The sequence below is a fragment of the Mesoplodon mirus genome (assembly GCF_964341445.2).
Source record: "Mesoplodon mirus genome assembly, chromosome: 16".
Lineage (NCBI taxonomy): Eukaryota > Metazoa > Chordata > Mammalia > Artiodactyla > Ziphiidae > Mesoplodon > Mesoplodon mirus.
Window position 1 is genome coordinate 58,547,910 of NC_138992.1, and position 23,431 is coordinate 58,571,340.

The following is a 23,431-nucleotide window of genomic DNA, read 5'->3' on the forward strand; positions in this document are numbered from 1 at the left end:
GCATTCGGGCAGTGGTGTTCCATGTATTTCTGTAAACTGGCAAAAGAAGTAGCACATTCGTTGCACGGTATCTCCTTGGCTGAGGTAACCTGAGTGGCAGCTGCATTCTCGACGCCGAAACCCAGCAAGACTTCACTTTTGCGCTCATCGGTTTTCAGGTTGTCATCTGTGGAGCTGTTTTCCCTGTCAGGCTCCATCCCTGCAACTTTCTCTGGCACCTCATTATCAAGTTGTGCCGTTCCACATAGCTTTGATGTGCTCTGCCCATTTTCCTGCCTTGAGATAGGAGGGGAGTCACAGGTTTCCATGGCAATTGCTACATGGGGATCTCATTTCATCCAGCCTGTCAGGGACCTGGATAAAAAATAAGGTGAGAGGAGCCATTTTTATTAAATAATGACACAGCTCACTAATAGCCCATCACTAATTTACAGCTGCTGTAAACTCACACTATCTAAAAAGGTGAGGGGAAAAACTTAAAACCAGCGTACCTATCTATCACAGACAGACTTTGTATAAATGTAGCAAAATAATGTAGATAGCTATCACAGGCATGCCTAGACATCCAAAGTGTTTTTGAAATCACTATGAGCATTCATCACAAATCTAAAATTCATATCAGTAAGCTGTATTTTCTTTTTCATTCCTGTTTTCTGAAAATGGATAGAACATACGTAAAAGCTTTAACACCCCCTTTAATAGAAATCTAAATGGCTTTCATAGATGACAGCAGGAATAAAAGGACAACACAAATAACTTGTAATTTTTTAAATTTACCTTTTACTTTATCAGGCAGTGACTAGAAGGGGGGATGAGCGTGGGAGGGAGACCAACAATAAAGGAGCCTTAAAATGAGAAATATTACAGTCACAGGCAGCACGAACCAAACTCTTCTCTGGTTTTCATTTTGCCAGTAAATCAGCTTACTACAAATCTTCCTTGTGCAAAAGCTCTCAGCAGGTATCTGGCTGGCCCTGATTAAGCACCAATCACAATTCTTCCCCACACTTCAGTCACCTCAATAGGCACCAGAACAGAAATTAATATTTATTGCAACCAGTCCTATCATCCTAGGGGACAATCGTATTCGCTCTGTTTTTTTTTTTCCCCCACTGCAATACGTAATGAACACCATTCCAAATACCGTTTTGATGTTATCAATCCCGGTGAGTTGCCCGTCTCTCAACCACTGCCTCAATCAACATCTCCCTTGGCTTAACAAATCATACCCAGGCACTACTGATGAAAATACTTCAATCATTTTTTTTTTTTAAGTTTTCTCCAGGCAAGCATCTTAGGCCATAAACTCCTTCTGTTGAGAATAAGATGCACTCTACAAAGCCCTATCAGTTTCTGGTAGCACGGCAAGGTACCAGGGGAAAGTTGGGCATAAGTTGGTAAAAATGCGTTCCCCTTCTGTGTGTGAGTATGTATGTGTGTGCCCACTTGTGTGTGTACCTGCAAACCTCAGCTACTGGAATAGCAGCTTAATTAGGGCTTAAGCTTCTCTGAGTCCCTGCAGATCTCTCCATTTGCAGAATGATTCCACTATACAAGAGAGTTGAGTGGTCTCAAACTTTAGTGCTTCTTTTCTTTCTGTGGCCCAGGCACCATCTTGATTTTATGACACAGGTAACCCATCTTCTTTCAAATCTCAAAACAGAAGGGAGTCAGAACTTCAAAGCAAAAAGCCCTGTAATGTAAAAGTATCAACACTTTCACGCACGCTGACGATTTCTGAAACAAGGAAGGTTGACGTGGCTATACTGCATTACGTGTTCCATTGGGGTCCTGGCTATACTGCATTACGTATTATATTGGGGAGGATGGACACGCGACGATTCACCCTGGATGCCCCTCCCACCCCTACATTCTATTGTGTAGACTTCACAGTGGCAGAGAGCTAAGAAGAAAAACATAACTCTGGGCTCATCAATGTTACTAGGCATTTTAGAAATTCCTTTTCAAAAGTTCTTCTAGAACAAAGACATCCTTGAAGGTCACTGGCATATTAATTATGAAGAATAACTTCTTCATACTCTCTTTACTGTAATCAAATTTCATCTTAGCTAAATCAGAGAGGAAGTCATCAGTTTCAAATGCATCAAAAGATCTGCATAGATTGAAAATAAAATCAAAATTCGTTTTGGTATCTAAGATGGTTAAAATGACATTCTAATTGCTTACGAATCAAACATCACAAAGCTTAGTGTGTAATTTTAATCATTGAGGAGCTCCAGGTTAATTATCCTCACGGCATGCATGCAGCTTTTAAAACCCTCTGAAATAATCTGATAAACCCCCAAAAGCGTTAAAACCTAATAATTTTCTAATTAGTCCACAGACATTCATGTTTACCTTTGCATTTACCAAATCTGTACAAGGTATACATACTGAAGGCAGCCAAAATGTCTAAAATAGAATCCCTTGACGGACTAAAAGATACGATGAAGGCAGGAAGAAACTGGAGAGTTGGAGTGGAAGCAAGGTGGTAAATAATTCTAAATTAATGATCCTAGATTAAAGTGTAAAGTTCCAGGAACCAAAGTAGTTTTTCTTTTTTCTTTCCTATGATAACTTCGGCAGATATGTGGAAGAAGATTCACCTTAATTACAAGAGTGAGGAAAGTTCTCAAACACTTTACAGTTTTGTAATGAAGCTTCTGAGCTATTTTTATTATTTGAATTCTCTTTTACCTGCATGCCTACAACAGTTCTCAGCCTACAAAAACACTTACTAGAATTATTACACACATGCTGAATGCACCCCAAATGAGTTATATGTAATGTGCAGTTAATAATTTTGGCCAGATGCCAAATGGATTCTGCAATATTTCTCTATATGAAATACTGCAGAGTCCATTCATGGACTCATGTCAATATTTCTCAGATGAAGTAGATCCTCTCTTTTTATTTTATCTTAACAGAGCCAGAAGTAGCTTTCAAAAATGTAATGACATTATTGCTATGTGAAAAAAAAATTATGAAAACTATACTACAGTGTCCATCACAGGTCACAGCAATGTGGTAGGATATATTTTGTTACAATACTCCCACATAACTTTACACAAAATTGCCTGTCAAGTTCTTCTCACAAGCTACACATTAATCAGAAACTAAGTCAGATACATAGTAAGTCTTCTCTGCAATCAAATTTACATTTAATTCCAAAGGCAACAGTAACAAAACTATCTGAACTGATAGAGCTAGTAATAGATTTACCTGATTTTTAAATTTGTGGCCATAGACTATGACCATGGCAGTGTTTACCAGCATGTTTGGATGGAATCGCTTTAGTTTGTGCGGTTAAAGTTATTTAGATCAGTATGTACCGTGACACTGAATATGATGCTAAGTGATTTCACTGCCACCAGTGTCAGACAAGATCTTTCTTTTATCAACATGTCCCACTTAGGAAATTTACACTAAAGTTTATAAGTCCCAATTAAAAGACCACAAAGACAACCATTTAACGTAAACCACAGAATTCATTCCAAAATGACTGCATAACAAGTAAACTCACTGTAAAAGTTGCTTCACCCTTTAAGCTGCTTTCTATTTAGTCTTCACCAATTTCTATTCTCTACTGCCATACATTCTATTTAAAAAAAATAATAAATCACCCAAGTCCTCAAGAAATCTCAAAGAGAAAACCTAATATAATTTTAATGCTAAATTCAGAACAATACATACCTGCTGGTCTGCTTAGAATACGTGTACACAGTTTTGGGTATTCTCAGTAATTCACAAGATCAGTGACTTTGATCATGTAAATCCCTTTTTTGGAACTAATGGACAACATGCAGAAAAGAACTTTTATTGCTTGTTCTGCCTTGCTTTCGTCCTGCAGTCACTGCTGCCTAAACTCTTCTCTGCTAAATGACCAAACCCACCTACCAGGAGGCTGGCTAATGAAAGGGGGTGCTTTCTGAACAAGAGAAGAATTCCTTTGCATTCAGAAAGCAGAGTTCCCATTAGAACCCAAAATCAGGCCAGTTTTACCTCTGTTTTTTAATTGAGATTGTCCCAGCCCTCCTCTGTAGCACAGTGAGACAGTGTTTGTGAAATGATTAAAAAGAACGTGATCTGATCCAGAGGACAGAATAATGGGAAAGGAATGCTAGGTTAGCCACTCTGCTAAGTGCTGGGAAAGAAGACCACTGTGCCCCTTTGCCTATTGTTTTTATTCTCATCTGCTCTTTAGCCAACTCATAACACTTTGAGTTGCAATTCCATTTTAAACGGGTTAAAAGTTGTCCACTTACAAGGGAATTTGATAACAAGTTACAACTCCTAAATATTTATATTTGTATATATAGAGAAAATAAATAAAAATCCTTGAATTATATCAAGTTTCCAAAAGGTCATCACTGTCTCTGCTGTGGCCTTTTCCCCATCCCAAATCCTCTATCAATATGTCATAGTGAGTTAGGCAAAGACAAAAGAGAGGCGCAGTGTGAAAACGGCACATATATCTAATCCTGACAAAGCAATGAATAGACTTTCACAAGTATAATTATACTTGTTTATTTGTTGCCACGTACAGAGAACTGATGAAAAAAATCCATCAAAGTGGTATTATGCAGACACCAAGAGCTTCTTTTCTTCGGTTGCTAAAGCCACATTGAAGCTTAAATTCCTTATTGTTAAATTCAGAAGAAAGAAAGAAAAAAAAAGATTTTTGGCTGGACTTTTTTTTTTTTGCATCATTTGCTGACAGATCTTTTGTGTCCTAGGCTGTATTAGCTCACACTGCTACCTCATTTTTACCCATGCTGGAATTCATAATTACAAACTACTGTACAGAAGCTTTTAGAAGGGTGTGGTGTGCTGACCAAGACGAGAGGGTAGTGAAATCTGGCTTTTGATGTATATCAAAACACAGGTAAAGTACCTGTGTAGAAGCACCAGTTACGTCAGAATACATATTTGATCTCAGTCTTTTAAGTTGGTTGCTAGTGGTTTTCTTTACTCAGCTTTCTCTGCAATTTGCTTATTTTAGTATATGTTCAGTATCCCATTAAAGACTGCATAACTTCTTCCCCATTGCAGTATTAAAAACGTTAGCAATAAAGAAGGCAAATACAAGGATGTCAAAGGATTGAAAATATTGAGTAAAAAGATTTCAAACCAAAGTATTAAGGGACCATTATGTTCCAATAGACACTAAATTACATACCTTAACAAAAGCACATTTTTACAGATGGGGGCGGGGCAAATAAGCTTTTTTTTTTCTTGCAGGATAGAAATATATCAAAGTAAAAGCAATCTGCATAGTTAATGTTTGTGAGCTTTACAATTTAAAACAGAAAAGCTGTAATTTTTCTTTGCTGGCAATCTGGAAACACTCTGGAGTTAATTACAGCTGATTCGGAGTGAACCACACAAACAAAGACCAGTCTATGTCCAGACAATTATACTGCATTAACCAGCTTAGAGCTTCCTGCTGATGTTTCAGGGGTCTTCTGTTACACCCTTCTACCTTCCCAGCACGAGAGAAAATGCTTCTGCAAGAAGGAATTAATGAACAGAGCTGCAAAAGAATGTGTGACGACCTCTCCTGACACGGCAAAAACTTTCCACCCATGTCACGACAAAGGGGAGAAGGTAATTAAGTTTGAATAGAAGGATGTAACCAAATATAGTAAGCACCTAAACCAAGCACATTTTTAAAACGGGAAAGTTGACAAAGACAAACATGAGTGTGTAAGTCAATGAAGTCATTTTCCCCTGTTTTCCTCTCATTTTTCTCATTAAAACCTAAATTAGCTATTCAGTGCAGATTTATTTCCTTCTCATAAACAGGACCGTTATAATCGATGCTTCTGCCTCTCGTTTTTTCTTCCTCTTCCTCTCCCTCTCTTTCCAGCCTCATTTTCCCTCATTCTCTCTCTCATCTCTAAACCTCCATGGACTTTAAATGACAATTACATGTCATTGAACACATGTGTTGGAGAACTAAAGAGGAAAAGTACTCTTTGCCAATGGGTCCGATAGTTCTTAATTTGTTTAGTTGTGGGAAATAGGAATTTTACTCAGTTTTCTTCGCAACTTTAATCAAACTCCAGCTACTTTCCTTAGAGAGAAATCAATAATCTCTCCTTAACCAAATTACACCATTATATGACTCATTTTATTTGTTTGCTTCAGGAAAATTTCATAATCAGTGAGCAAAATGGACCTAATAGTTTAGCTATCCTCTGTAAACAAACTTTGGTCCTTTTAACCAATCTAGTTGATTTCTAATTTTCTTATTCATTCTAATTGAAAATGAATAGTTTGCCTTGGTGTGAGAAAGGACATGAACTGTAATTATGTTCAGTGCCTCTCTCTGATTCTTTCTTTGATACTGTTTTGCCAGTATTCCAGCTGACATTGGGGCTTTGTAGTGATTGCTTCATTAAAGGGTAAGGATGTCCTAATCAGCTAAAGCATTACTAGAAAGCTGTTGTTTGCCAATACTGTGAGAATATACCGACCTTTTTTTTTTTTTTTTTGCTTTTGCTTTCTTTATAGAAGAAAAAGGTACCTCTGGATGCTGTTACCCAGCCATACTTAAGTATTAATCATCTTCCCTTTGTCTCATCTATGCAAAGTAGGATTAGAGTTAAATGACTCTATGATCCTTTTAATTTTTTCCCTAACTAAATAATAATCTACAAATCAATCAATTGGTGGTATATTAAAACACATATAAACATACTCTCTGGAAATACTAAAAGGTTGTGTAAACTACCCTCATTTTACAAAGCATCTCAATGAGGGACAGAATCATTTTCCCTTCTCAGACCCTTCTTCCTCAATCCCTACTATATTTGAAATTTCAAGTAAATAAAACTTTGAAATAGAAAGTCTAAACATGGAAACCTTTAGTTTTCCTTGGAAAAACATGTACTGAATTAATCATTTTTAAAATTTATAAATCATATTTGCCATGTTTTTTTTATATGATTTCTAGTCTTTAAAACGTAATTGACTAATCTCTCTGGCATACACCCAATTTAAGAGTGTTTAGTTGATAATGCTTTTAAGTTGTCACATAGGAACACTTAAAAAATTCATCTTAATTGGTTTCATTAAGGTAAATATAACTATAGAATATTTGGCTTCAGAAACGTATTTACCAGACTAGTGAAAACCATTCCATACATACATTTTTCTCATATACAATGTGAAGACAATATATCCTAACATATACATGCATTTTTTTCTTCTTTGTCTATTAATATATAAAATTCATTATTGAAATACTGACAACTAAATATTTAAATGGGGAAACAATTGTATAGTTATTTGTATTTCATGAGTACCACAATATGATCTCATAACCAATATAGCATAAGCATAGTAGTGTAAGTATATGCTTATTTTGTTTTTTTGAAAAACGTCATTCCTTGCAGGCTAAACCTACCATAATTATCTTCATAAAATTAATCACAGGTCAGGTATTCCAGCAAACAATCCTATTCCCAGGGCAATGATTTCAAACAATTCAAAATAGTTTTAATGGAGAAAGTTATATGCATAATTTCTTAAATCACTACCAAGTGCCCTCTTACTATCCAAGACTCTTAGGTCTATCAAATGCAAGTCTCTTTTTATATCCCATGTAGATATTTTAAATTATTTTATATTAGAAACCACATTAGGACTAACATAGGGAACCTAAGTGGAATGAAAGGTTTCTTCTGGATGAAATATTGGCAAATTTATGTTTGATCACTCAGATTTGTTGGTTATTTTATTTCTATTATGAAGAGTCTCTTGTTTGCTTTTTGTGTATGTGTGTGGTTTGTTTGTTTGTTTGTTTGTTTGGCCTGAAAGTTAATTTGACCACTGTCCATAAGTGAATTGCACAATTCAGTAATTAACTTTTGTGTTTTAAATGTATGCACGTTAATTAAATTTCATTATAAACAAACAAATGTCAACCATAATTATAAGCTCCTTGGTTTACCCACATATTATCCCTTTTCAAACAAACTTGATGTCAGACAAATTAAAATCAAGCAGCCAGCAATTTTGAGTTGAATTTTACATGATCTGCTGGTAACCTGATTACTTTAACTTCAATATCATTACAGGAAAAGTATTTCAGGAAAAATAATGACAAGAATTCCAACAGGAGACAAGGTTAATTGTATTGATTCAAAAGATGCATGTTCATAGGAACCATGTTGAAGGAATAATGTTATCTCAAATCTACAGTTTCTATTAAAATAAAATTGTCCAGCATGAAAGAGGCAATTAAGATTAGTGTCTGCAGAACTAGAGATACTAAACTAACTAACTAATTATCTGGGCCCAATTATCTTATACTTTAAGTAGAAAAATATCAGTGTGGAGCAACTATAAGGCATGAGGTTTGCAGGTTTATTTACTGACTGGTGTATCTGTTAGGACCAAGAACAAGTGGAGCTGTCAGGATATAATGAAGGTAAATGATTAGTTAGCACCAAGCCTGAACTCTTCTTCAATGCAATAAGAGTTAATTAAAGTTTACCACCAAACATCAACCAAAGAAGGATGTTGATCAGGTTTCAGCATTAAGTGCAAACAGACAATAGTTGGCAGCAATTAGTGCAGCTATCAAATGACATGCAATGATAATTATACATTTAAAACTGCTAAAGAGCTGGGGGGAAAAAACTAATCAGCCTCTTTGACGACAAATACTCAAAGGGCAGGAAACAGGTATCAGATTATTTCACTTTAACACTGTAAATCAATAGAATTAAACAAGAAAAGGCTGTATGGGTACATTATCTGAAAGAGAACAGTTCACTGGATCCAAAATGAAATAAATCTGCTAGTACTGGTCTCTAAAAGATAAGAACTTCTGGAGCTAAAGAAAATCAGTTACTTTTCAATTAAAGTTTCAGAGTGAAGTCTGTGTAAAGAAAGTTTAGCTTCTGGGTTTTTTGTAAACCCAACAATGCAACAAGTATTCCAGCATAATTACTGTTATTTAAATTAAGTATTAACTTCCACTCTAAAGGTACTGTCAAAAGTGCTTTATGCCTGAATATTATCTTTGTGCGCTCGAATACTACCTCCCTGAAACATGTTTAGGTGTCAGGGTCAAAATTATTTTAATACAGCTAAATTTAAAACAAAAGCCATGTATACATATTTAGTGTACATTATGGCAGGTCTTCCCTTGATGCCATTCAAATCTACGACTTCAATCTTCCCGGAGTCAATGAGACTGCATACAACACATGCCTTAAAATACTTTTAATAAATCATCTCATTCTTTACCATGGTTTCTGGCCTGCAGCCTAGAGCATGTCTCCAGAAATGTGCCCATCCTCATGACCCCCACCTCTCCATTTTCCCAACTAATTCTGTTATGCTAAGGATTTGTACACAGTGTTGGCTAATCCCAATATTTCCCTGGAGCTAAATCTAAGCCATGGCCGACTCCCAGCACAAAAATATCTTTCTCCAAAAGCCCTTTCGCCCCCTTCAGCACTCATACACTCATTGGTCCTGACATTTTCACTTCAGCCATGACAAATGAGCTGATGACTCTGATGTGATTGCACGGGAGGATGGCTTTATCTAAAGATATATCATTAACTCTCATCACCATCTCCTAATATGGCTCTTCTGGGTTAATGTGTTGTGAAAATTTGAGGAAATTTTTGTGTAAATATATGCACTTTAAAGAGTAAGAGACCAACTTCATCAAAAGGAGAAAAGGGAAGCCAGAGTGGACAGGATCAGGGAAGGGAAAAAAAAAAAAAGACTAGCATTAACTAAATGTTGCTCTGGGGATTTAAGTAACTCGACTCAACCTCTGCCCCAGCAAACCAGCCATCTGACTGTCTCTTAAAGGCCCCTTCCCCTCCATAGGGGCGGCTGGATCAGAGCATAATCTGTGAAGTGGCACAAATAAAGCTTCTCAGATAAACACGGCTAATCAATCTGCAAGCCCATTTCTTTGTTTCTACCTCCCTCCTTGTGTAGGACAGATTTTAATTCTCGAACCTTTAATTCCCTATGTTACTAAATCTCTCTAAATTCATTTTAATGGAAAAAGGGATTGTCAAAACCCATTTCCTTCCGAGGTCATTGTCTTCTTCAATTAGAAAGGAGCAATCTTTTTCTGACCATTATTAAATGTGAAACTCTTCAAGCTTTAAAAAGAGGGGAAAGGGAAACTTTTCCATTTAGCATGAATGCCACAACCTTTAGGTTAAATTAGAACCCAAGTTCCAGTTACACAGTTCTCGTTATACTATGGAGTGTACAGAGGAGATAACTGTTATAACCTCTTCTGTCAATTCATCTGAGAACGCTCAGCCAATCAGAGTCGACTGTAGCATAACAGACCTCGGGAAAGGAGGTCAGGCTTTGAGGTAAAGTGCTATTCACTACTGGACCATGCAAGGAGCTCTTTATTCCTGTGCTTATTGGCATCAGTCCCCCTTACTAGAGCAAGAACAAAGCCAAGTGCTCGTGTGAGGTTTATGAATAAATCAGAGGTGAGCCACTTTAAGGGCTGCCCATGACTTCCTTGTTGACAGTGAGCACTTAAACAGGCTTCTATGACCAGCAACTTCTGGCAAACCACAATGATTCCTAATCTGCACCCTGTTTCATTTCAAGAACTAAGTAGCCCACCCCATTTTTCCTGCAAGTTTTCACCTTTCAGGCAATTCTTGTTTTATCTCGAGCAGTTTAGCTTTACAATCCCAGAGCAGTCAGCTGGCTCTATGGTCATCATAGAAATTGTACCAACTGAAAATCTTCCTTTGCTTGGAAGAATCCCACAAATGAAAAAAATCTCCAGCATAACAGAAATTATTCTCATCTTAATATTATAGAATCTTTGGATATGGGAGGAGCTCAACCAACTAAGTGGAAAAATGTTAAATGATTTGCTGAAGGAGACACACACACACACACGATTCTCATTGTCTGTGCCCTGTATTTGTGTGATATTTCCTGGAAATTTCTCTGAGCTTCAGTTTCCTTATGGGTTAAACCAGGGGATTGTGCTATATCCCTTTCGACTCCAACAAGCTATGGTTCTAATACAAAAACCCATTTAGATTGTGCTGGAAGATAGTTTTCCCTATGGAATTTTCCAAGACAGACCCAGATGTTTTTAAGGTTGCATTTTTTTTCAATACCCAGATTTCAAGAGGAGAGGCAGATTCCAGTACTAGAGTAAACTGAAGTGTTTTATTTATGTTTTTAATTAACAATCATATTTTTTCATGTATTCATGTATTTATTGAAGATATTTACCAAGGATTTGCCAATATTGTCCATCACTGTGAATACAGGGATTAAACAGACATGGGTGCTGCCCTCATGGAGACTGAAATTTATTTGAGGAGAAACTTAAACAAGCATCATGAAAAATGCTAAGATGCTAATTATTTTCTTCCAATGAAATATATCCTACCCTATCAGTATTCAGCAAATGCTTAGCCTTAAATAAACGTGCTTCAAATAAATGGTTAAGTCCAGGGCCACTTATAAATGACCAGAACGTAGGCAAGGCACACACTTTTATTTTTAAGAAAAACTTGAGCAAAGATTGTGAACTAAATATATATTATAAATGTCAAGCGAAAATCACTCAAATCTGGGAAATTACTATCCAAAATACACTTATATTTTCCATAAAAATATAAAGAATAATTTTAAGTGTGTATCTTACATGTAACACAATGGGAAATTATTATGAATTTAAAAATCAAAAAGAAAAACCATAAGAGAAATAGATTTTAGTTTAGAGGATCGAAAAATTGTGTTTATAAATTTATTAACCCTTATCGTGAATCTTATCACCTTTGAACCTAGGTCGTCCTCCTCTGAATAATGCACTCCTATAGAAAGATAAAGGACTGTGATGTCCTCCATGAGATAAGCCAAGAGGAGACTCATAACTTGGCTATAAATTTCCCACAAGAAAATGTAAGGGTTCTATAATATTACTGGGTTATTAATAACTGGATCTTTTCTCTAGGTTGGTATAAATTTTGGTCAACAGGGTGCCATGTAAACAGTATTTATTCTTCTTTCATGGCATATCAAAATATCATAAGATCAAGTATATAAAAAGGTATTGCTATGACATCTAATCCAGTTTGGGGAAAACCTCTAATTCAAAGGCTTTCAAACAGGTAGGGTCAGCTTCAATACTGAAATAAGATTTGTGGTCTCTTCTATTATTGTATATAATGGACAGTCTGGAATTTTGAGTTCCTATGGATAGACTAAGGTCTGAATTATTTTAAAACTGTTTCTGTTCTAATTTGCTTCTTATAAAAAGATCCCAGAAATGCATTAAAATCATCTAGAAACCCCTCAAAACCAAAGCAACTTGTGATGATGGAGTAGCAAATAATGAGGTGGAGGCGTATCCACCTAGATGTCATCTAGGTATTCGTCAATGAGAAAACATGAGAAGAAGGAGACTACCCTTTGGTCCTACCTCTTAGGCATCCCCCTTGACTAATTCCTATCTCCCTCCCTTGTCAGGGAGAGGGGCATCTCTATTCATAAGGTCTATGTAGATTTGCTTTATCAAGTACTCTTCAGTAGAGCATTATATCAAAACCAGCTATTGACAATAAAGAAAAGGAGAATGAAGGATATCAGGCCCTGTCCACGTTCACTTATTTTAATATGTCCACAACAGTTTAGCCTTAGGTAAGCTCTACAGCAACTCTGAGATACAAATGAGGAATGTGAGGCTCAAAAAGATTAAATAACTTTGATAAGGTCATCTATAACAAGAATTTAACCCAAGTGTCTTACAGATCTAATAAGATTTCTATTGGTCATTGAGTTGTCAAAAATTGGAGTAGATTTTCAAATATCTAAGACTTAAGTTAAACAAACTCATTTAAAAAGGAAAAAGGAATCCAAAGTAAACAGAATCAAAAGAATGTCTGGTTTTAAACTAAGTGTCATTCTTTCTCTACTTTATGCAGCCTCTAAAATGTCACAGCTTTGTCTTTACTTTCCCTCCACAAAATAAAAACCTTTCTTCTTCACACTGTGTTCATTGTTATCAAGAATACATTTTAAGTCACTGAGATCATTAGTACTTTTAAGAATTGTAGACTCATCTTGACCATACAAAGTACCTAACCTAACCTCCTACTTAACACAAAGACATGCTTCCAGTCACAGTGGTAAGAGGTCATCCAGATTGTACTGGTCTCCTTTCAGTAACAGAGAACTCACTCTCTCAGAGGAGACAACATCACTGTTGGATTATCATTGCACATTTTCCTTTTCTTCTCTTCCCCATTTCCACCACATTTGTATTCATTCACAGAACAAACCCTTTTCTAAGCAGCCAATATAGTTGAGTGACCATTGGTCCTAGAGCTGGGACAGCTGAGTTCTTGTCCTGACATGTTCCTACCTTGCTGGCTGACTCAACGCTTACTTCTCCAGAATTCAGTATGCCATATTTTAAAATGAGCTGGTTGAACTGAAGAACTATAAGGAAGTTTCCAGGATTTAGCCCTTTGATAGTTTCCAGTTGTCTTACCACCCTACCTGCTCTTTTCTGTTGTGATCGTGTTGGCCACTTCTTAGAAAATGAAAGAAATTTAGTCACTGCACAGGCTACCCCTATAAACACATCTAAAGAGGTAAGAGAGACATTAACATGGAAAAAGGGTAGGGGTGTGTGTGTGTGTGTCTGCATACACACTCCTAGTTTGTATCTATTAAACCAAAGGAGATGACTCACTCTCCATTCATTAGTGGGCTCAGGAAATTTTAAGTATGAATTGCTTTATTCCTAAATGTATGGGGGAAAAGTACTACAAACTATATATTAGAAAATCTACATTAGTAAAGCCTTTCAGGTTTAATAAAGGTACTTTGGGATATGATTGGGCTTCTTCAACTTATTCTTCCAATCAGGCAAATTTTAAGATTCCTTATAAACTTCCTTCTTAGAAAGTTTTGTTTTGTTATTAAGAGTACAACCAGGTGGCATACACCAGCTCATATGTTTTTGTACTTTAACATTGTTAAAGTTATGGATTTCCTTTCTTCTTTACAGTGAAGGAAAAGAATTTTATGGACAGTTATAAAATGCATATTTTAACCCAAAAGTCGATTTTCCCTGGTTAAAATGATTTAGATCTGAGTAAATGCCTGCAGAACGCTTTCTGTTTTTACAGCTAGAACACAATGGAACCTATAAACTTTGTCCTAGAGGTACGTGCTATAATGTGTACCATTCAAAAATTATCAACTGTGCACTGTCGTCTCCCCAGGACAAGCAAACATTAGAAATGATCAATCATCTAAATATATGATGCTAGTGTGTGAACCCCTGACCTGAATGACTAAAACACCTACTCAGGACTTGTCTTGGACCATCAGGGCATTATGACACATTAACCAAGTCAAGCTGCCCAAATTCTTAAATTGTATTTGTTTATTTTTTCAATCTCTAGGATGTTAAAGTGGCTGATTATACCAGAGACAAGCTGCTTGCCAAATATGACTTTAGTGTCAAGCCATTTTTAGGTTGCGTGCGTACATTCAAAAGTGCCCCAAAATGGCAAATATTTTAGTTCACTCACAAACCTTGAAAAGAATAGGGGAGTGGGGAGCGGCCATTGCTGGACTGAGGATTGTATGTCAAACGTGAAACCGTATCAAACTTTCAGGGCGACTTGTGAACCTCTGAAACTAGGGAATTAACAGAACATCAAATCCAGCAAGATCACAGGGGGAACAATCCATATACAAGAAAATAATGCCATTGAGCCCTCATTAAAAGACCATTTTGTCCTTAGCCATCAAAGACTGTGAGTGCACTAAGATCTTGGTTATATCATCAGGGATAACTAAAACAAGTGCCAAGAGAAATTGTGCACTTTTAGTTCTCACATGTGTCCATCTGTTCACATATAAACATATATTCTGCTTTCTGTCTGATTCCTAAAAATCTTGATATCAGAATACCCTGGGCTTTTGCCCATTTCCTAAGAATGCAGACATCACATAAGCTACTATTAACCCATGTGTGATCCACTTCCATGGTGGCTGGAAAGCTGCCAGTTACAACACATGGTGCTTGGTTAACAATGTCTTAAAATATAAATGAATTTATTTTTTAAATTAACACATTTTTTCTTATGGAAATACCTTAATAAGCCCTGCTGCATGTAAAAGAATAGCTTCCATGTGGATTTTTTTTTCTTTTAAGATTTTTGCAAGCATATCCATAAAGTTAACCAGGAAAGTTTCTGAAACAATCCAGAATTTCTTGACAATTTTTCTAAAGGGCTCTAGTAAAGAATTTTGGTGACTTTATATAACAAAGATCAAACACTTTTCCCTTACAATGTTCTGTACTCAAGAGGCAACGCTTACACTTTAATTTATGTGAAAACACTTCTGATTCCGCAAGTTTCCATGTAACCATCTTAACAGTACTGAATAGCAACTGAACAGTTAGAGTGATGACGCAACTAGAAGTTCTACAATGTAGTAACGAAACAAGTTAGGTTAATATCTGGCGGAATCTTTCAATCCTGCTCTGGGGTAGCCTTCAATGGCTCATTTGTGGTGACCCCAAGCCGGAAAGAGCTTGTTTAAAATGTATACATATAAATAATTATCCACACTGTATTTGATTTACATATGTACAAAGGAACCAATTCCCACCTTTGAAAGTGTCTTAACACTTATGGTATTTTAACTGCCCTAATTATGGTTGAAGAAACATCATTAAGAGCCCTGATCACGTCAACTGATAACCAGTTACAGCCCTAACTAGTGACAAGGGAAAACCCCACTGCAAATGTTTCCAAGAGTACTTAGACACTTTCAAAAAGACTTATCTCTAAGTGAAATACACAATACTCCTACAAAGCAACATGAAGATGAATTAAATCCTAAGAAAATAACTCTGTATCCTCTTCCACCAGCCCCTCCCAGCCCGAGAAGCTGATAGGCCACTCAAAACACTTAACATTGCCAAAAAATCAGAATACACAACTCTTTCCCAAGTGAAGTGTTCTACCAACTGAGACAACTATTTATAGCCGATAGGGTAGGGGATGGGGGAGGGAGCACCATATATTCCATTATTAACTACATGAGATATCCACACCATACTATTGGCCTCTTCTGAAATAACTGTTTTTGCCAGCAAAGTGCTGGGAATTCTTGATACCCAATAGTCAATATTTGGCTAGCCTAGCATGTTTCTGAAAACTCTTCTATATACAAACCTCTGTTTATCGTCCTCTAGCTGCACTATTGTCATACATATTACTTCCCAGTGATGATGAAAACTCAGGGCATCTTATAAAGTTGCTGAAATCTGAGCCCCTGCTTGTTTTCTCAAGTCTTGGACAAACATAACTTTAGAGCGAGCAGAGCATAGGCATAAAGAAAGAGGAGCCTGCATTTTCATCTTCCTTTCATCTCGGTCATTCAGTCAGCCATTCAGAACCCTATTCAACAGAGCTTTTCATTATGCAAAAAAATGCTAATCCTTTTCCGATGCTTTCACACTTGTATAAACCCCCATTCCTTCAACTGAAAAGCAATTATATCAGTTTACCTTTCTGTCAAAAACAGGATTAATATTCCAATAACAGAATTTCCTTTCTTCTCCTATCTTTCTGCTTTAGGAAACTAGAGATTATTAGTAGAGGCATTCGTAGAACAAGAATACATTATTTTAAATATGATTATGTGAACCAATGAGCGGGAAAAGGAGAAGAATCATAGGGAGGAAAAGTCCTTCAGTTACAGCAGAAACTCTTTTCTGTGACACAACTGACCTTTCCTTTGCAGATGCCCAAAGACGCGGAGTCTCACTCTGGTCTATTAATCAGAAACAAATTATGAAAGAATGTAGCTGGACTGGTTGACACTATCCCATCTTGGGAGACTCAGTCACAGCCTAGTAACAATGTCCTCTTCATGGGTAATGAACAGCCATGACAAATGGGGCAGAGAAACTATTTATTTGCATATGTAAATTCTCACACAAGGGAAACATGTACAAACAAGTGTCATTGTAAGGTGGATTAGGCAAACAACGCTTTCTTTTTAGGACATTCTGCAGCCCAGAACATTAGTCAGCACAATTAAACCAGTCTCCATGGAGACTAATGAAATTTCACCATGGTATGAGTTAAATTAGATAGCTAGTTATGTGTTTCCACAATCCAACTTGAAATCCATTATTGTTTCAGAACAATACAGCAATTGTGCCTAGCTGATCTTTGCCAGCTCAACAAGCTTCTAAGTTGACAATTTGCATATGTTAATATAATTAAGCACTAATTACATGAAACTTGTACATATTCACATGCACTTTCCCTGGGCGCTTTTCAGTTTGAACCTTGGCAAAGTCTTTAACCCTTAGAATGGTTTGAGAGGAAAAAAAAAAAAAAAAGAAACTCTGCCTGTGGGTACAGCCCCTAGGCAGACACAGAAAGGTTCCTCATTTATAAACACAAAGCTTAACCTGGCTTCTCATATTTCTAACAACAATGACAGAAAATATTTTGTGAATGTGCTAGGGACCAGGGATAAGAGAAAAGGGATGGGGGTGGTGGATTCATCTTTAAAGACTCATAACTAGTATCTTCTCATAGGTAAGTAATAACACTCATTTCAAGAAAAATGTTAAGGAAGAGTTTGCTGTCACTGACATTGTCGAACGTTGGGAGATGAAAATGATTTGACAACAGCAAAAACAGCAAGTAGAAAAGGAAAAAGGAACCAGCAGCACCTAATGAGCTTTACATAAATATATGCGGAGGCAATTAAGCAATGTTAATTACTATGACAGCAGTTAATTGAATATAATTAGATATTTTAAGCCACTGAATAAAGCATAGTTAAGATTAATTTTATTGAGATTAATTGTAAATAAGGATAGATTAACTCTGTGTTTTGACAGGCATAAAAAGTAGTTCTGCAAATGAAGCAGGAGCGTGGCCACCAGTCCAAAAATCATATATTATTTTAATGTCGCACCTCAGAATCATCTCCTCAATAAACATGACTTTTCAAACCCAAACAGACAGGAATCTTGAAGAAAAACAAACAGCTTGCAGAGATTAAAGAGCCTTTTGTCCTTTTTCATGTGCATTTCTTTTAACAGACTAAATTAAGCGAGTCTGGTGTACGTGTTTTAGGAAGGAACATTTCACACTGAATGGAAAAAATGTTCTATCACATATGAAATTCGTGCAGCTGCGCGGAACTTGGTCCAGATGGTTTTAGACTATAAAACACCCCCAAATGATAGACAGTAGGCCTTCCCAAGATTATGTGATAAAGTCACAATCTTTTATTTTGACCTCCCAAATTTCTGCTTTGTATTATTTCCCATCAAATCACATATTTTCTTTTACAAATGTGTTTCTCCAAGAGGGTTAAAGAAACATTGCGCCTACTAAGTGTTAGAAATAAATGTTAAGCGAATGGAGGAAGGCCTCTATGAACAGATATCAGCTAAATCACTCAGCCCCAAAATGCAATGATGGCCATGACAACAATGCAAATGACAATACTTGGTTATTACAATGGTTACTAGAAATATTTCTTGGGAAAAATAGTGCTAGATGAAAATCCCTTCCAAATACTTTTACACCAAGCTAATTCATGCATCCTCTTTAAGAAAATGAACACAGTCTTCAAGAATGCTGAACAAATCACTAATAAGAAACGAACTTCAATTGATTTTGAAATAAATCAATAGGTGATTAACATAATATTTTTAAAGCAGCAGAATGTATGTGTGTGTATATCTCTGTATATTACATAAACATACATATTTCCAACACCTCTTAGCTCTTAATCGAACAAGGGCTTTATGCTGTGGGGCCTGGCTCTACATTGCCTCACAACTTCTTTAGGATGCCCTTGGTCTTTATAACAAAAATCCTAAAATGGTCTGTGAAACAAGACTACGACGACAAGCCATTCTGCAGTGAAAGATTTTAAATCATCCAGCCCCTTTTAATAGACTTGAGACTTATTGAGGTAGAAACCATAAAAAATGAAGAAGGGAAATTTAATCCCTGAAATATTGATTTGCACATTAATATCATATAGGCAGAGGGCAATTTGGCTTCGTGGAAATGACACATTGTCGACCCTTGGTGAAGTCAGAGCCAATCTAACTGCTGAACATGTCTGAATCTCAAGAGTTATTAAGGGCTTCCTTCTTGCCTTTATGACTTTTCTTCAGCCTACCAATGCAATCTTAAATGTATTATCTTTAAGAAATAATTGTAAAACCTCAGGGGTTTTCCAGTTAATGGAAGGGAGGCCAAACCACATCAGATTCTGAAATGCAACATTAAACCCTTGCAATCAACAAAACCACCTCAATTCTCATCCATCCAGTGCAGGATCTAATATTGTTATTAGGGATAATCAAATTTCATTGTGTAAATTTAGGCTCATGGTCAGAATGGAAGCAGTAAATTCTGCAATATTAAACAGCGATTTTCTCAGCCTCCTTTATGTTTTCCTTTGCTGGGACAGCATCTTTTAAAATAATCCAACTAGCTCAAAATTAATGGGCAGATCTGGGCTCATCTGCTAAAAACTGCAAAAGATTACAATAAAGCTGAGCGTGTTTCCTTCATTTTTAACTTTAAGTGGCAACTTTCACTTCCTAGACCCAGAGCCCACTCTCCCTGCCTACCCCACAATTGGGTGCTATTGCTTTGACTTACACAGCTGGTTTACCTGACCTTTCTTTGTTCCTTAGGTACATCTCACTTTTCAGATTTATGGTATTTCCCCCCATATTTCATTGACTCTATCTTCATTGACATAAAAATGAAAACAAATATGAGTTTACTTTTCAAAATCCAAAAGCAACCAGCTACTGAATAAATACACAGTGATACTCTCTCCCCAGTTTATGCCATAAATATTAGAACAGTTTTTTTTTTAATAACTGTATAAACCTTATGAGCCCCACACTGAAGCCAGGTGCAAGAGGTTAAAACAGCTGGCTAGCCATCTTTTATTTTTGTGTGCCTTCCTGCTGATTGAAACCGCAAACGTTGAAAACTATCAAATATTCCCTTAAGGATTTTTTTTTTTTAAGAAGAGGAAGGAAAAAAGAAAACCTTCCTTGTCTTTAATATGCTCCTCCGTGGAGAAGAAAAACTCTAAAACACAATCAGTCACAGAGATTGTGAAATAATCCCAATCCCTCCTTTCTGTTGTATTTAAACCATCTTTTCCAACAACTTCTAGACACAATTGTTTTTATTCTCCAGTTAGAAAAAAGAGGGAAAAAAAGAAAGAAAGAGAGAAAGTCTGAGCTTGCTCTGTCAGTTTTGCCAGTAAATATAAAGTAAAACAAGTGTTGATGGCACCGAGAGTGTTACATACCCGGGCTGTGTTTTTGCATTGCTCTCAATGGAAGCGATCGATGCCCGTGTCACTGTCGCGTCCCAATCGCAGCCAAGTCTCAGCCTTAATCTAAGCAACATCCGAAAAGGCAGCGGCAGCCGCAGCCTCTCCCTGACTCTTCCATCCATCCACCCAACTAAAAATATAATACTACATATGAGCTTTAACCACTCCACGTTTATAGGGATCAAGCCACTGAAAATCCAGGAGAACACAATAAAAAAAAAAAAAAAAAAAGCCCTCCTTCTGTCTCTTGTCTCTCTCTCCTCTCTCTTCCTCTCTCTCTCCTCTCTCTCTGTCTCTCCTTTTGCCATCTACATGATCCTTGATTAAACATGGAACAGAGTTAATAAAAAAAAAAAGGGGGGGAGGACTCAAGGAGAGGAAATGCAACTGTCAGAAATAGGGACCGCCAGATTTCCTGGTGAACCTGCCTCTCTGAGTCAGTGTCAATCCACCATCTTCCGCCAGTGAACTTGTCTTTGGGTTTTTGTTTGGTCTGGGGGGGTTGTTGTTGTTGTGTGTGTGTGCTTTTTTTGGAACGGGGGAGGGGAAAGGCAAGGTGGGGGCTGGCAGTGGGGGGGGGGAGTAGGGAGACCGTGTGTGTCTGTGAGTGTGTTGAGTGTGAGTGCGTATGTGTGTGTAGGGGTCGGGGTGTGGGGGGGTCCGTCTTCGCGATCTGAACCTTTGGTACCTACAAGGAGGGTGTCTCACCGAACGGTAGCTAAGACCTCACCAGTACCGCGCGGAAGCGAGAAGTCGCGGCCAAAGGCGCCCGCCGGAGCCTCGTCTCTGGGCCGGACCCCAACCCGAGCGGCCGAAAGGAACCCCCCGCCCGGATCACAGGTAACAAAAGAAATACAAACCAGTGCACCGTCTTCGGGACTGGGAGTGGGAGGGGCAGGGTGGGGAGCCCTCTGTAACTTGGGAATCGGCAGAGAAACTTTATACAATTCCATGAGAAATTTTATTATCATTTTTCCGACAGAAAAGAGCAGAAAGAACGGGGGGAGGGGGGAACGAGATAGAAGTAGAAGGAAGGCGAGACCCGACGCATTCCAGCCCCTCTTCCCTTAGCTGCTCCCGGCCGGAAGGCGCACTTGATGCCGGGAGAGGCGAAGAAGGTGAAGTTCGTTTGTAGACCTGGAACCTCTTTGGGGGGTGCCGGGGAATAAATCAGTTCTCACAACCGGCCACAGCCCCCCCCTCAATACACACACACACACACACACACACACACACACACACACTACTACACACACACACCCCTTGCCCTTCGCCAAAAGGAAAGGAAAAGATTCTTGACCCCGAGCCGCGGGCAGCTCTCCTCCGGTCTAAGACACACCCGGTAGCGAAAGCGCCCCGAGAGAGCTGCGGCCGCCTCCCGGGTCCCTGGCCCCGAGGCCCGGCGATCCCTCCTACTAACGGACCTGTCTGGCGTTCGCCGGCGCCCGGGTCCGCGCCGCCCGCGCCGCCTCCCTCTCCGGCGGGCGGGCGTCTACCTGCAGCCCCAGCCCCGGCTTGCGCCCCAGCCTCTCGGAACCCCCTGCCCACAGCGCACGGAGCCCCGGGCCTCCGCAGCTCCGGCGCGCTAAGCGCCCTTCATAGAACTTGAGCGAGGGAAGAGGGGTGGTGAGAGGAGGAGAAAACCGAGGCTGAATGGGAGGGGAGGGGAGCAGGGAGAGAAGAGGGAGAGAGGGGCTCCGAGTCCCACCGACCAACGTCCAAACTTTCGGAGGATGGGTGCGAAGGAAGGGTCATCCCGACCGGGGTGCGGGGGCGCGGGGGCGCGGGGGCGCGGGGCGACCGGGGGCCCCTGGCAGTGTCCGCGCCGCCGCGGAGCTGACAGCTTCCCCGCGCCTCCAGAAAGCCCCGGGCTCGCGGTGGAGACAGACCCCGAAAAGACAGGCAAAAGGAGAGAAAACTGCTCGGCCCAACGTGGATGATCCGCCACTTAATCCAAAAGTTAAATCCCCAAAAACGCACACGCACACACACACACACACACACACACACACCCAAAGAAAGTGGAAAATCAGGTCCTTCAGTGCCCCCTTCCTCCCTCGGCGGAGCAAATCCTGGAGCCAAAAAAGGGGGAAAGAGATCGAAAAGGGGGGGGCAGAGCGGAAGAGATGGTCGGGCTGAGGGGATGTGTGCGAGAGCGAGCGGGAGCGAGCGAGCCAGGCGCAGAGAGGGAGAGAGGCGGAGAGGGAGAGAGAGGGAGCGAAATATCAAAGATTGTGCAAGATCAGGCTGGAAAGATAATCGATACTCGACCTAAATTTAACACAAACTACTCAATAAAAGTTAAAGAAAAAACTTACTGTCCATTTCCCCTGTAGTTCCTACTCGATCTTCGCCTCTTTTTTGTTTTGCTTTTATTTTACTTACAGCTGATCACATCCAAGTAAAACGAGAGGGTTCATTAAAAAATAAAAAAAAAATTAAAAAATTAAAAAAATAATCCTCGAACTTTATTGGGTGAAAATAAAAACGCTGGAGCAGAAAGTGGGGGGCATGGAGCGGTCCTCGGGGGTCCGGGAGGAGTTAAAGCATGTGCCGACCGCGGTCTCGCTGTTTGGTTGTGAAGGGGTTGGGAAAAGGAGGAAAGGAAATGAAAATCCGATATGTCTTTATTCTGCTAATTATTATCGTTTTAGCCCTGTTTAAAAAAATGGCTGATTAAGTTGAGTGCGCATGTCTTTGTGTGTCTATTCCCGATATGCACTCTGGGAATGAGAGAGGAGAGCGAGGGAGAGGGAGAGGGAGAGGGGGGAGAGAGAGGTGTAATTAGTGAGGTGATCAACATTCCCCAGACTGCAAATGACGCGCAAGCCCGGACCCGGAGCAGCCCGGGAGCCTCGCGGCTTCCGAAGCTCGGAGCGCTGCGGCGGGAGTCCGGGACGCGGCGACCACGGAGAGGGCAGGGGATGGGGACCTCCGGGGCTCGCACCCCACGCGCCCCTGCGCGCGCGACTCCCAAACTTCATCAGACACACACACACACACGCACACGCACACACACACA

At 39.0% G+C, this 23,431-nt stretch overlaps 1 protein-coding gene across 6 annotated transcripts in view; it reads right to left on the reverse strand.

Annotated features, from left to right (window-relative positions):
- Nucleotides 1-23,057, reverse strand: part of ZFHX4 (zinc finger homeobox 4) — a 179,966-nt gene extending 156,909 nt beyond the window's left edge. For 4 of the 6 annotated variants that reach the window (XM_082601141.1, XM_082601139.1, XM_082601136.1 and 1 more), the window contains exons 1-2: nucleotides 20,383-20,715; nucleotides 1-354 (exon numbers count right to left, since the gene is read on the reverse strand). The exon at nucleotides 1-354 is cut by the window's left edge and continues 2,279 nt beyond it. In XM_082601141.1, coding sequence (XP_082457267.1) covers nucleotides 1-308 — 308 coding nt within the window. In that variant the 5' untranslated portion in view covers nucleotides 309-354; nucleotides 20,383-20,715. Of the gene's footprint in view, nucleotides 355-777; nucleotides 842-20,382; nucleotides 20,716-22,727 lie in introns of those variants that run through there. The other 2 variants (XM_082601137.1, XM_082601138.1) reach the window with 2 other exon arrangements.
- Nucleotides 23,058-23,431: the final 374 nt, after the last annotated feature.